Genomic DNA, 13883 nt, shown 5'->3' with positions numbered 1-13883 from the left:
TAGGTAATTCCAAACTTCTTACTGCTTAAATGAAAAGACTATTGTTATAATTTGACCAATAGTTTTTGGTAATTTATGTAACCAACATTACACTAGATGTTGGGGAGACAAGATGAATATGTAAAACCACATTTTTCATTTAAGGGTGCTTCTTTGTTATTTTAACAATTAAAATTTCTTAATGACAAAAAAAAAAAAAAAAAGAATTCATGCCCTCACATTCTCACATTCTGGTTGAAGAGTAGGAATATCTCTTGCATCTCTAATCTAAATTTAAGTATAATTGTTTATAATCCGTAGATGAGGAAAATGAATTTCATATCTCTAAAAGGTCAATTTGCTAAACATGTGGCACAAACCAGAAGTTACACAGCTTCAAGCATAATAATTAATATACTTCTTATTCCTTCTCAGAGTTTGAGACACTTGATGAGGCTCCCTTCAAATGAGCATGTGTTGAAGTTCATGCCATGTGCCCAGTTCCTCCTGGCTATGTGAGGAAATATCTGAAACCTGTAAGATGTTGTGCATGTCTTACGGAAAATGTTGCTTCATCATCCCTGCACTCCCTTACCTAGTATATCTCCCTCCATAAAAAAAAACATAAGGACAGACAATCTTCATAAAGATAGACTCCACCTATTTGGTTCATAGTTCTCTGAACCTAGAACAGGACAGAACTAACACTCAATAAATATACATTAACTAAATGAATGAAAGAATTGCAAAGGTACTTCACATAGGTAGTTTTCTACTCAAGCACTAAAATGTCTCTTACCAAGGCAGCTTCCATATTTGAAATAGTGCCTCTTTTTCTCAGTTCAAAGAGCCATGAGTGGTTTTTTAGCATCAGGGTCTCAATATCCTTTACGTAATACTGATACAACACATTTATCCAGGGATCACTTTCCGGAGCATCCATCAATTTAAACACGGACCAAAACTAGTAATCAAGAAGAAAGTGAATCTAACCACCAAGCACAATGTCCCTAGTTCATGCATGCTTTGATATGCTAATACTTAATTCTTTGCATTGTTCTTAGATTCTCCTTCAAAGGACCAGCACTCTATTAATAATAATAATAATAATAATAATAATAATGACAGCAACATTAGGAATAGTAATGACCACTACCCCTTCTTTGATACTTATGTATAATTTCTTATTTTGTCCTCCTACAAACCCTATAAGATAACTATAGTTATATGTCCACTTTATAATGAGGAAACTAAGGTTTAGAGAATATTTATTTTTTAATGTCAAGAAATCTGTAGGGAAACAAGAATGTTAATGTTTTTCTATGTTTGTATTTCTCTAGAATATACTCTTTGCCCTCAAATATCTGATTTCATAACTCACAATAGCTAATAAATGGAGGGAGACATAGTATAAGACGCACATGCACACACACATGTATACATGCAAACACATGCACACACAAAAGCCACAAAACAAAAATGCGTAACAGTTCTGGGTATTTTGTTGTAAAGACAAACAACCCTTCATCCCTCGATGGCTCCTAGGATATTAATTAAGATATATAAAGAAAATTCTGAATAATGAAGTAAAAGTGAAATTTCATTGATTCTTTTTGCCCAAGGATAAATGAAAGAAATATCTATATTTTTGAAATACATCTAAGCAAGATTATTACAATTAAAATGTTGGATACTTGAACTAAACTTCAGGTATCTGGAAAAATTGCTTATACTAAACAGCTCATTCATGGCTGTAGTTGAAGTCACTATTACCACTATTACTTTGTGTGTCTACTGTAACCCATTACATTTTAGCATAGTATGCAAGGATTCAGAAATCTTATGGTAGACATATGCATACAAGGTTAATTAATAGAAGAGATTAAAAATAAAAAATAGCAGCCAATTCTATCCTTAAGACTGAGTGAAACTCAACTTTAAATATAAATATTTAAATACCCAATGGTTATAAGAACCAAATTCTTAGATATAATTTTTATTTCTACTGGGGCAGCTTGAACAGATAAGTATTTCTTATTGAAAAGTAGTAATAAAAGCAGATTTTATTATTCTATTCTCTCATTCTATGTACAACTCTGTGCTTGGCCGTAGATTACATCACTAACAAAATCATTGATGTTTAACATATAAGAATAATCAAAGTGAGTTTTGCCAACATGGCAAATAACTAAGGAAAGAGTAGACAAAACAATGTAATTGCAAGTAAGCCCAGCAAAATTATTCCTGGTGGTTTAAGGACACACGTTAAGCTTCCTTGAGCACTTTCCCCCATCTTTTTCTAAATAAATTTATTTGTGATACTGCCTTGCTAACTATATTGGGCAAATTTACCAATTTACTACTTTCTTATGAATAAAATCCACTTTTTTCTCCATTGGAAAACTATCCCAGTTCCTTCACTGGGTCTGTTTTTCCCAATTATCAGTGTATTTGAACTCTATTACTCTACTCAAAACAAGCCACAGCCTCTCACTCAGTCCATACAAGTCTACGCTCTGGTAGGATGTTGCTGCTGAGCTGAGGAATGACAGAGGTGGCATCGTAGGTCCTGATATTTCCAATACAACCAACACTCCTTCAGAGATGAGTGACATCGATTTGCTCTCAACTGAAGGCAAATATTTGCTGTTATTTAAAAAAAGCATTTTTCATTTTTAGGCAAACATATTTGCCTACTTCTTCAATTCTGACTACAATACCTTGGGCTTTCTGTAAGCCAGAACAAATTCAACCTTCCCTTATCTTTTTATGTGTCAGCTTTGTGTATGGAAGAAGGCAACTTTTCAAACATATCCTGAAATCACTGATATTTTGTCTCTTTTTTTCTCTCAGTTTTTAAAACCAACATCTTTGATACCCTGAGGTAACCAAAATTACAAAATGGAAGATTAGTCAATGACAAAATTGGACAAAGGAGACATATTAACAGAATTTTAGAGAGATATTTCTCATGGAAAATATACATTTACAGCAAATAGGAATAAATATGTGGCTCCCTTATTGTATTAAGATAACACAGACCAGTGTTAAGTGCAAATAAAAAATGTGATCTTCATGTCAAATAACATTTTCTTTAACATGGGAAAAGAAATAGACTTTTAATATTTGTTGTATTTTTTTCTTTTTGTCCTTCAGCCTCTTTACTAAAGTTTATTCTTTTTCAATACTTTCCATTTTTTTGTACTTAGTTTAGCATGGTTTATTACATTGTTTTTAACCTCTTTTTGTGTGTGCGTGTTTTTTTTTTCTTTGTTTTATTTTTGCCAGAGTTGAAGCTGGGCATTGTTCCATATTTAATCTGACAGATAGTCCTGGCAAGTCCTAGGGTACTTAGCTAATTGCTCAAAGATGTACCATTGCACACCACTCACGCCTTATACATGTCTCCACATGACTTTTAAGGAACAATCCACACATACTCTCCTCTGAGCCAAAGGAGATTTTTGAGATAAATTTGGTCTTCTCTGGAATAAAATTACTTTTATCAGTAACCAAAGAAAAGACTTTCACAATTACACATTGTCCTTCAGTGCCATATCCATTTATTATTTTTCCTTCTTTGAAAACTGAGATATTGATTAAAACTCTGCATTTGTAGATTTCTGTGGACTCTGTGCCTCCGAGGAAACACTCTTTGCAGCATGGGAGAGAATATGGCTCATCAGGAATCATAGCCTTATTACAAAAATCTGTCCAAGCTGCCACTTAAAGAAAATTACCAAGTGCCTGTTTTAGTTCTCCAGAAGCAAAGCCTGAGATAAAGATTCATGTGCAAGTACTGGGTTGTTGCAAAAGTAACTGGAGTTTTGCCTTCACTGTTAGTGGCAAAAACCACAATTATTTCTGCACCAACCTAAATAGTTTAAGGTACCACTCCCAGGATAAAGTGGTAAAAGAATGGAGAAAGTAAGACAGGGAAGGGGAAGAAGTTAACAAGGGTGCGATTTCCGGCAAAGTCTAATCTCTAGCTGATCCTGTGGGGAACTCTGGAGCATAGTTTGCACCTCACAGTTCATCAAAACTCAAAGCACAGGAGCTGGGCATTCTTGATCTATAAGTCAGTCACTGGCTACAATCTGCCCCGGAGGGGTGTGAGCTCTAAGGCATGCAGGAAAAGGTGGCTCTCCTAGCCAAGAGAGAGTTATGTGAAGAGCATTGCGGATACAAGTCATTAGAAGCAAAGTTCACAGAAGCTGGAGACGAATGCATGAATATGATTAAGGGATTCCAAGGGAAACTTAAAAGAGCATTGACTTATATATCATGTATACATCTCAACATATTTGCATATATTTTATATGCTGTTCATTGAGTGTTAAAATGTATTATGAATCTAGCTCAGTGTTGTCCAATGGAAATATAATGTGAGTCAAATATGTAATTTTAAATGTTCTAGTAGCCACATTAAAAAAGTAAAAAAATTATATGTATATATATATCAAGGATACATTTTATTTTATGCAGTGTATCCAGACATGTAGTTAATAAAAAATATTGAGACATTTTATGTTCTGTTTTTGTACTTGGTCTTCATAATCAAATGTGTATTTTGTACTATTTGTCCATCTTGATTTGGACTAGTCTCATCTCAAGTGTGTTCAATAGCTACATGTGGCTAGGGAGTATTGCATTGGACAGCACAGATCTAGCTGTTTCTTGAGCTGTTATTTTGGGCATTTATCAAGTGGTACAGTCAGAAATATTAATATTTTATACTTAAAATAAGTTGTTTCTATACTATACTATATATTATATAATCTATAGTATAAACTGCACAGTTCTTGAACCATTTTATGTTTCCTGAAAATATCTCACCTCCTTCCACAAGGGGGCCCCTTATGGCTACCCTCGTACAATGTGACTGTCCAGTTGGACACAACCGATTAATCAAGATAGACCTGATGCAAGCTGGGTCAATCATACTCACTTTCTTAAAAGATTGGGTGCATTCCCAGTGGCTTTACGGATTCCAGCACTCTCCGGAGCTTGGCTTCATTTCTGCACTTGGTTTTGGTGAAATATGACTGTAAATATAAAACAATTCTTTATTAAGTTGTTTTGCAAGTGAAAGAATTGTAACTAATAATGAAAATAGGTACTGGAAGTGCAGAGACACTGTGAATCGGACTGCATCAAGGAAAAGGACAATGAATCTTGTCCATGCTGGACTGGGAAGACAATAGGCCATAAAATGACATTGATGTTCACTGTCTTGAAAACTAGACCAATAGAACTTGTTGATCAGAATTTAGGAGAATTGGATATAAAACTTAAATATGTCATATCACGGCATGTAATTCCTCTTTAGAAACCCCGGAAAGGTGTAGCAGGACAAGGTGACGGGATAATTTAGTGGGAAGGAGATACAGAAAATTCATGTTTATGTCCTTTTTACCCCAGAGATTATTCTTGACTCAGTAGCCATAACGATTCTTTTAAAATCTAAGTCAAATCATATCACTCCCCTTTTCAAAATATTCTAATGATTCCTGAGTGAGAGATCACTTAACCAAAGTGTGAAGTGTGAGATAGCTAAGGTCTTTAAAATGACTCATAGTGGCCAACAGCATCTGGCTTCTAAAAATCCTTCTGATTATTTCTCACTATGCCTCTCCTTGCTCACTCCACACAATACCTTTCTTGTGGTTCGTATGTCAAGTCCCACTTTGAAGCCTTTGCATTGACTGAATCTTTATCTGAACCACTCTTTGCTTACTTCCTTTACCATATTTGATATATTTCTTAAACGTCACCTCTCCATAAAGATTAATCTCATCATTTTCTTAAAATTATAACCCTTACTCATTGGCATCACTACCAAAATCTTCTAACCTTACTATATGGTTTAAAAACTAAAATTCTATATAGCCTATATTTGCATATTATATAATATATATTTGTAATATGCATTTATTAAGTCTATTTATTTACATACTTTAAAAATTCTTCCACCACTAAAATATAAGCTCCATGAGGTCAGGGATTTTTTTTTTTCATTTATGCATACCACTAATGAATAAAATGATATACACTTAAATGACAACACATATATATATATGTATGTGTTCAAGAACTGTGCAGTTTACACTACAGATTGTATCATATGTAGTATAGTATAGAAACAAATTATTTTAAGTATAAAACATTAATTTTTCTCAATGTACCACTTGGTAATGCCCAAAATAACAGCTCAAGAAACCAGCTAGATCTATGCTGTCCAATGCAACAGCCCCTAGTCACATGTAGATACATATATATAAATATATATAGATTATATATATAGAGAGAGAGAGAGAGAGAGAGAGTTTATATATTGAGTAAATTAATCAATGGATGAATAATGAACACATAATGCCAAAATTAATTGTCTGAGGATCCAAACAAATACATTTATTGGGCACATTGCTACACTGCAGGGACAAAATTATTTTTAGTCTTCTTTCTGTTGCTAAGATTGGCACACTAATTATGAAAAGGTAGGGTCTTCTCATTAGAATGGAGATATGTAAAAGGAACGAAAGTACTCAAGTCTAGCAACAGCATGACCACAAATCCCTTCAGGACACCTTTACCTGGATTTCACCTTTGAATTTGTAAAAGTTCATGTTGTTGCCCATTGCAAAGTGCATTCCGGGAGCAGGAAAGAATTGCAGGGGTTTTGTTCTGTATTTCATCTCTATTTCTCTTTTTTTGTCTACTATAATGTCCAGAAAACAAATAATTAAAAATAGAGATGATGTCAGCAAAAGTGGGGGAGTAGGCAACTCTAACAATTTATTCTTCAAACGGAAACAGAAAAATCAAGCAAAATTGTCGGAATCAACTGTCAGAACCCTGGAAATCAATAAAAGAATTATAATAACCAAGCAAATGCTGAATCAAGAAAAAGGCCATTTAAAAATGGTAGAAAAGTTACGTAGCATTTTTACTTACCCTTGCTCTACCCCTTCTCCAGTTTGGCAGTGATTTTGAAGACAGCAGCCCACTTTCCCAGAACCTCATTTCCTGATTCTGGAGGGAGTATTACACACCTCATTTGGAAAGAATTTTGTTTGTTCTAATCTGTCTGGGGGCTGCTGGAAGAACTGACACAAGTTGCTTGTGATTGTTTTGTCTAATCTGTAACTCACACAGGGTGGAAAAACAGCATGCAATCCTTGAGAACATTGTAAATCAACTGAACAAGCCACAGTCACCTGGGGCAAAAGATTATGGCTGAAGCATACAGGAGAATACCCAAAGCATGAGTGAAAAACCTCAGAAGAGAGATTCTTTGGGAAGGTAGGCTACTCAAAGACACCTGTGTATACCGAAGGATTTAGAAAGGTACACATATGTCCATGACATGATACGTGCTCAGAAAAAACCTGGGAAAACCCTAAGCTTTCACTTAGGGCTAATCTCTAGGCTTGGAACAAGCAGGAAGTGAAAACTAAGGCTAAACATCGAAGGAGTGACCCGGCACATAGCCAATCTGCAAATAGTACATTAGCTATTCCTTTTGAAAGGGTAATAAATACAACACCACTTGTTTCTTTCTTTGCCATAAAAGACACAGATTTGCAGTCTGTTTTGTTTTTAAGATTGTGAACTAAGAATCATTAACACAAAGTAATAGCTTCAAACATAAGCTTCAAAACATGGAAGACAGAAGTCGGAGAATAGTATATTCTTTTTGCAGAATAAAGTGAAATTAATCTGATGTTGGAAGGCTGAGCTGTTCCTATCTTGCAAAGGCCAGGATAAATGTATTATTATTATCAAAATTTGTGTTTCCTCCTCTTTTTTTGTCAATTATTTTCTTATTTTGGAGGTTGACGTTCCTGGCACGTAAGGAAGTATCTGCCAAAATACTTGCTGAATGCAAACTAAATGAACAGAAACTTTGGAGATCACACATGAAGAAGAATATACAATACAAAATTAGTTCTGCAAAATTATTAAACAAATGGCTACAGCCTACAACAAGCAACTAATACAATTGCAGAGGAAGGGGAAAAGTCTGATTTCCAGAGTTATCACACTCTAATATTAAAAATGTCTGTTTTCAACAAAAATGACGAAGCATGAAACAAAACAAGAAAGTGTTGTCTATTCACAGAAGAAATTTATAGGAATGATTCCTGAGAAAGTGGGCATTAATTTACTAGAAAAATAACTGTAATTCAACACCTTAAAGAGCTAAAGGAAACCAGAATAATTACATATGAATAAATAAAAAATACAAAGAGATAGAAATTATAAAAAAACAGAAATTTTAAAGCTGAAGATATAATAACTGAAGTGAAAACTCACTAAAGGATACTAATAGCAGATTAGAGCAAACAGAAAAGATAATCAGAGAAAATGAGGGTAGAACAATTTAAAATACTCAGTCTGAGGAACAGAAGAAAAATAGAAGAAAAATGAACCGAGCCTAAGGATTTTCTGGACACCATTAGGCATAAAAACATACACATAATGAGAATCCCAGAAGGAGATGAAAGGGAAATAGGAGAGAAAAGAATATTTGAAGAAATTCTAAAATTTGATAAAAAACTATCTACACATTCAAAAATCTTACTCTCAGATAAACAAAAGCTAAAGGAGTTCATTGCTGGTAGATCTGCCCTACAAGAAATCCTAATTAGAGTACTTTGGCTTAAATTAAAGAATATCAGACAGAAAATCAAAGCTATATGCATAAACGATAAATATTGGTAAAGATAATCACATAAGGATAAAAGCTGACATTATTGTATTTTTAGTTTTTGATAGCTTTATTTTTTATATGATTTAAATGCATAAAACAATATAAATCTATGTGAATGATACATCCTATATAAAGATGCAACTTGCCACAAAAATAACATAAATTGGGGGGAGGGAGGAGCTGTATACAAGCATAGTTTTTATCAAAACTTTGAATCTATATTTGTATCATTCAGATTAATTTGTTGCACATTTGTGACGTTAATTGTAATTCCTACTGGAACCACTCAGAAAATATCTTTTAAACTACACACAGATGGCAATGAGAAAAAACTTAAAATGGCACACTGCATACATATATGCATCTATACACACATATATTTTTCAGACATTGGACAACAGGTAGGATAAAACTGTGATCCCTAAGAAAATGGAGATTAAGGAGCAGGTCTAAATAATTATCCCAGTTTTCTGCCTAGAGTCCATTTCTTGACCATAGCAAAGGAAGAGGAAATTTAATCAGAGCCTGAAGGTTTTGCTGACAAGAGAAGACAGAGAAAAAATCTTGGGAAGCCGGGGGTAACTAGAATAGGTGAAAGTAAAGCACCAGAGAGCAAGTTATTACTCATAGGGAGAGCTACAGAAAACTGCAGGGGCCCTTTTGAGTCTCTGGCTAAATATTATTCTCTACAGGGAAAGAGTAATCTTTTATGAAACCTAAAAAGAACAATTGCCAGAAAACTATGTGCTAACAATTTCCAGATTTCTTACAGGGCTGGGAGACATTGAAGTTCCTAATAGCCACAGTGAGTGATATGGGTTGGCCCTGTGTCCCCACCCAACTCTCTTCCCAAATTGTGTTGACGGACCTGATAGGGGAGGGAGGGATGATTAGATCATGGGGGTGGATTCCTCCATGCCGTTCTCATGACAGCCAGTGAGTTCTCACGAGATCTGTTGGGTGTATGAGTGTTTCACAGTTCCTCCTTTGCTTGCACTCTCTTTTCCTGCCGCCTTGTAAAGAAGGTGCCTGCTCCCCTTTTGCCTTCTGCCATGGTTGTAAGATTGCTGAGACCTCCCCAGCTGTGTGAAACTGTGAGTCAATTAAAACCTCTTTCCTTTATAAATTACCCAGTCTTGGGTATTTCTTTATAGCAGTTTGAAAACTGATGAATACAGTGAGAGACATTGAATTCTGAACACATTCAGTAGAGGTTCAAGTAGGTTACTGAAGCAGTGAGGCTAAATTAGCCTTGGAACAAAAGCTAATCCAAATCCACATTAACAAAGGTTAAACACAAGCCTTGGAAAGGACAAGCTGATCCACAAGAAATTTAACTGTCAAAACAAACTGCAATGCTCCTCAAAGGTAGACGACAAAATCCAAATACTCAACAATGTAACATTCATAATACTAGACATCAAATAAAAAATATTGGATGAGTGAAGAGGCAGGGAAATGTGAACTATTATTACCAGAAGAAAAATCAGTCAACAGAAACGGATTTAAACACAACTGATGATTGAAATAGCATGTAAGCACTTTTAAAATGCTGTTATATGTTCAAAAATTAAGAGGAGAATAAGAAGGAAATTTTGAGTAAACAAGTGAACAACATTTTTGTTAAAACTCCAGAACTTAAAAATGTTATCTGAAATTAAAAGTTCAGCAAGAAATGGAATTAGCAAAAAATAAACACTGCAGAGAAAAAGACCAGTCTACTTGAAAACAGAACAGAGGAAACTGAAGTGCACAGAGGGAAGAAACACTGAAAAGCTGGACACAACAGCAGTGAACTGCAGACATTATTGAGGTCTAACATGCTTAATTGGATTCTTAGAAAAGCAGCAGAATGAACAGGAAAATATTAGAGAAATTATTTAAAAATTTCAAATCTGTGAAAAGTATGTATTTCTTTATTCAAGAAGCCTGACAAATCCTGAGGAAGAAAAATGAAAAAAAATGTGACACCAAAGGAAATCATTACCAAATGTCTTAAGTCAGTAATAAAAAGAAAATAAAAACAGCTAGGAGGGGGAAACACCATATTATGTGTAGGAAAACAAAAATAAAAATGAATGTAGGCATCATGTCAGAAACAAAGCAAGCCAGATGATAAAGGACCAGCAGCCTTTATGTATTGGAAGGAAAAGTAATTGCAAAGATAAAATTCTGTAAATAATGAAAATATTCTTCAAAAATGAACATGAAATGCTGATTTTTTCTGACAATAAGCATTACCAGCAGTCCTGTAGTCAAGAAATGTTTAGAGCAGTTCTTCATACCAAAGAAAAATTATACCACATGAAAACTTGGATATAGAAAACAATAGAGTGTTAGAAATGATAGTATGTGGGTCGACATAAAAGTCTATTTCATGTTTACAAAATTTATTTAAATAATATTTTAACATCTAAAGTAAAAATAATAACTATATATCATGAGGTTCCTAACATATAGAAATGAAAGGTATGCTAACAATAGTACAAAGGTCAGGTGGGAAATATGGAAGCATAGTGTCGTATGTTTCTTACACGCTATAGGATGTTGTATAATATTTTTACAGGTAGCATGCAATAAGTTAAAAATGGACATTTTAAATCACAGAGCAATAACTATAAAATTAAATTAAAAATCAGATAAATCTAATAAGCCAAGAGTGGACGTAAGTTGGAATAGAAAAATATATTCAAGTAACACAAAATTATTCAATAAAAGAGGAGAAAAGGACTATATTATAAATGATGAGAGAATAAAAAAGAAATAGCATGATAACCAATTGAAATCTAGCCATATTAATATTTACATTAAATGTAAAGAGTTTAAACACTTTAATCAAAATATTGAGATTATCAGACTGGATATGAAAAAGTCACTGCTATAGTGCTGTCTATAAGAAACCAACTTTAACAGTATGGTATTGTTAAAATATAAACACTTAGATCAATAAAACAATATCGTTTATTGAGTGTGACAAAGATGCCAATGCAATTAGATAGAGAATAGAATCAAACATGGTGCTGGAGAAATTAGCTATCCAAATGCCTTCTTGTATCTTTACACTAGCCCAGACACTAGCTGACTGTAGTCAAGTGAATGACTCAAGCCAAAACCTTATAAAATAATAGAATTGCCAAAGTGAACCCTGTGGAAATTTCTGATGCACAGGGTATGAGAAAGTAAACTGGTGTTGTTTTAAGTCACTATGTTTTGTAGTTCTCTGTTATGCGGTAATAGATATCTAAAACTTAAATTGGTACCTATACATGAGGTGCTGCCATAACAAATATCGAATATATGTGACATTGCCATTGGGATTTAGTGGAGAATAGGTACCTAAAGGGCAATAAGAAGCCTGTGACTGGGTGCTAGAAAGGCATGAGTAAATTTACTATGGTTTGAATGTGTCTCCCAGATTTCCTGTGTTGGAAGCTTAATCCCCAATGTGGCTGTATTGAAAAGTGGAATCTTTTAAGATGTGATTGTATCATGAGGGTTCTGACCTCATTAATCCACTTATGGATTAATGGGTTATCATGGGAGACAAACTGGTAGCTTCATAAGAAGAGAAAGAGAGACCTGAGATAGTACAGTCAGCCCCCCATCATGTGACATCCTGTGCTGCCTTTGGATTCTTCAGACAGTCCCGATCAACAAGAAGACTCTCACTCAATGCAGTCTCTCAGTCTCAGAATTCTCAGCCTCTGTAACTATAAGAAATATATTTCTTTTCTTTACATATTACCCAGTTTCAGGTATTCTGTTATAAGTAACAGAAAATGAGCTAGTACAAAATTGTAAATAAAGGTTGGAGGAAAGATGATTCATGTTATGTAATGGCAGAATATTTGGAAACACTGTCATCTTAGGTGACTTAGAACAGGGATCCCTGACCCCCAGGCTGTGGACTGGTACTGGTCTGTGGCCTGTTAGGAACTGGGCCACACAGCAGGAGGTGAGCAGAGGGCAAGCAAGCATTCCTGCCTGAGCTCTGCCTCCTATCAAATCAGCCAGGGCATTAGATTCTCATAGGAGCACAAAGCCTATTGTGAACTGCACATGAGAGGGATCCAGGTTGCAAGCTTCTTATGAGAATCTAATGCGTAAGAATCTGAGGTGGAACAGTTTCACCTCAAAACTACATCCCCGCCACCACCCCGTACATGGAAAAATTGTCTTTCATGAAATCAGTCCCTGGTGCCAAAAAGGTTGGGGACCATGGACTTAGAAAACAGAAAATTTACTCAGTGAGTTTGTACCTCTAGCTAAGGAGATGTCTAGGCTGAATGGTATGAGCACCAGTTGTGTTTGTCTGTTTCATAATATACAGATAGAGATGAACTAAGAGATAAGCTGTTCAGTTTTCAAGTATTATTAGAAGCTAGAGAAAAGAAAACCCAAATTTGAATTTGATAGTATGGAAAATTAAACACTTTCTCATACCTAGCTTCTCCAGCAAATAAAGATTCTCAAAATAAGAATTAGCCTCAGGGCAAGGACCAAATCTAGGGTTCTGTCAGTAAAAGATGGCCTCAGGGTCAGGTCAATATAAAATGAGAAATGCAACTGTAAATCCTGTGATAGGATCTCAGAAGAGTTTAATGGGGTGCCTTATGAACTCAGTTAGGCCAAAAGACTTCTAAGAATCTGAAGGGCATTATATCACAGCAGCCCCAAGTGGAGCGTGACTTCTCTTGAAGATAATTGAAGGTGTGGTTTTTGTCTGATGAAGTAAACACTGATATGACTCATAGAAAACCTACAAAGTTTGTAAATATAATTATATTGATGGAAGCACTAGCAGCTTGAACTAAAAAGACCAAGGACAGTTCAAAATAATAACAGGCTTCTGGACACCTACAGACAGGCAGTAGGATGAGAAAACCACTTAGGTACAAAACACATGCCAATTTGATTTTAAAAGGATGATGCAAAGAGCAGAGCCAACACACACACACACACACACACACACACACACACACACACACACACATATTTTCCAAGGACTAAAATTGAGCCTTAATCAAGGAATAGTTTTTGACCTGGAATAAACAATTGATGATATGTGCCCTGGTAGATTATAGAATTTCTGCAAACCAGTGACTGAAATGCATCTTTTTTATTTTTTAAACTACTTTTTGCATGTTCATGTCCATTGCAGTTATTCTACTTCTATGTCTACTTCTGTGTT

The 13883-nt window shown here is 34.8% G+C and overlaps 1 protein-coding gene across 1 annotated transcript in view; it reads left to right on the top strand.

Moving 5' to 3' along the window:
- Positions 1-644, top strand: part of LOC112628891 (cytosolic carboxypeptidase 4-like) — a 464052-nt gene extending 463408 nt beyond the window's left edge. Inside the window, exon 4 of the mRNA XM_025392213.1 lies at positions 415-644. Within this exon, the coding sequence (XP_025247998.1) occupies positions 415-421 (7 nt within the window). The 3' untranslated portion in view covers positions 422-644. The remainder of the gene's footprint in view (positions 1-414) is intronic.
- Positions 645-13883: the final 13239 nt, after the last annotated feature.

Source organism: Theropithecus gelada, chromosome 7b (assembly GCF_003255815.1).
Source record: "Theropithecus gelada isolate Dixy chromosome 7b, Tgel_1.0, whole genome shotgun sequence".
NCBI lineage: Eukaryota > Metazoa > Chordata > Mammalia > Primates > Cercopithecidae > Theropithecus > Theropithecus gelada.
This window is presented reverse-complemented; position numbering and strand designations above follow the sequence as displayed.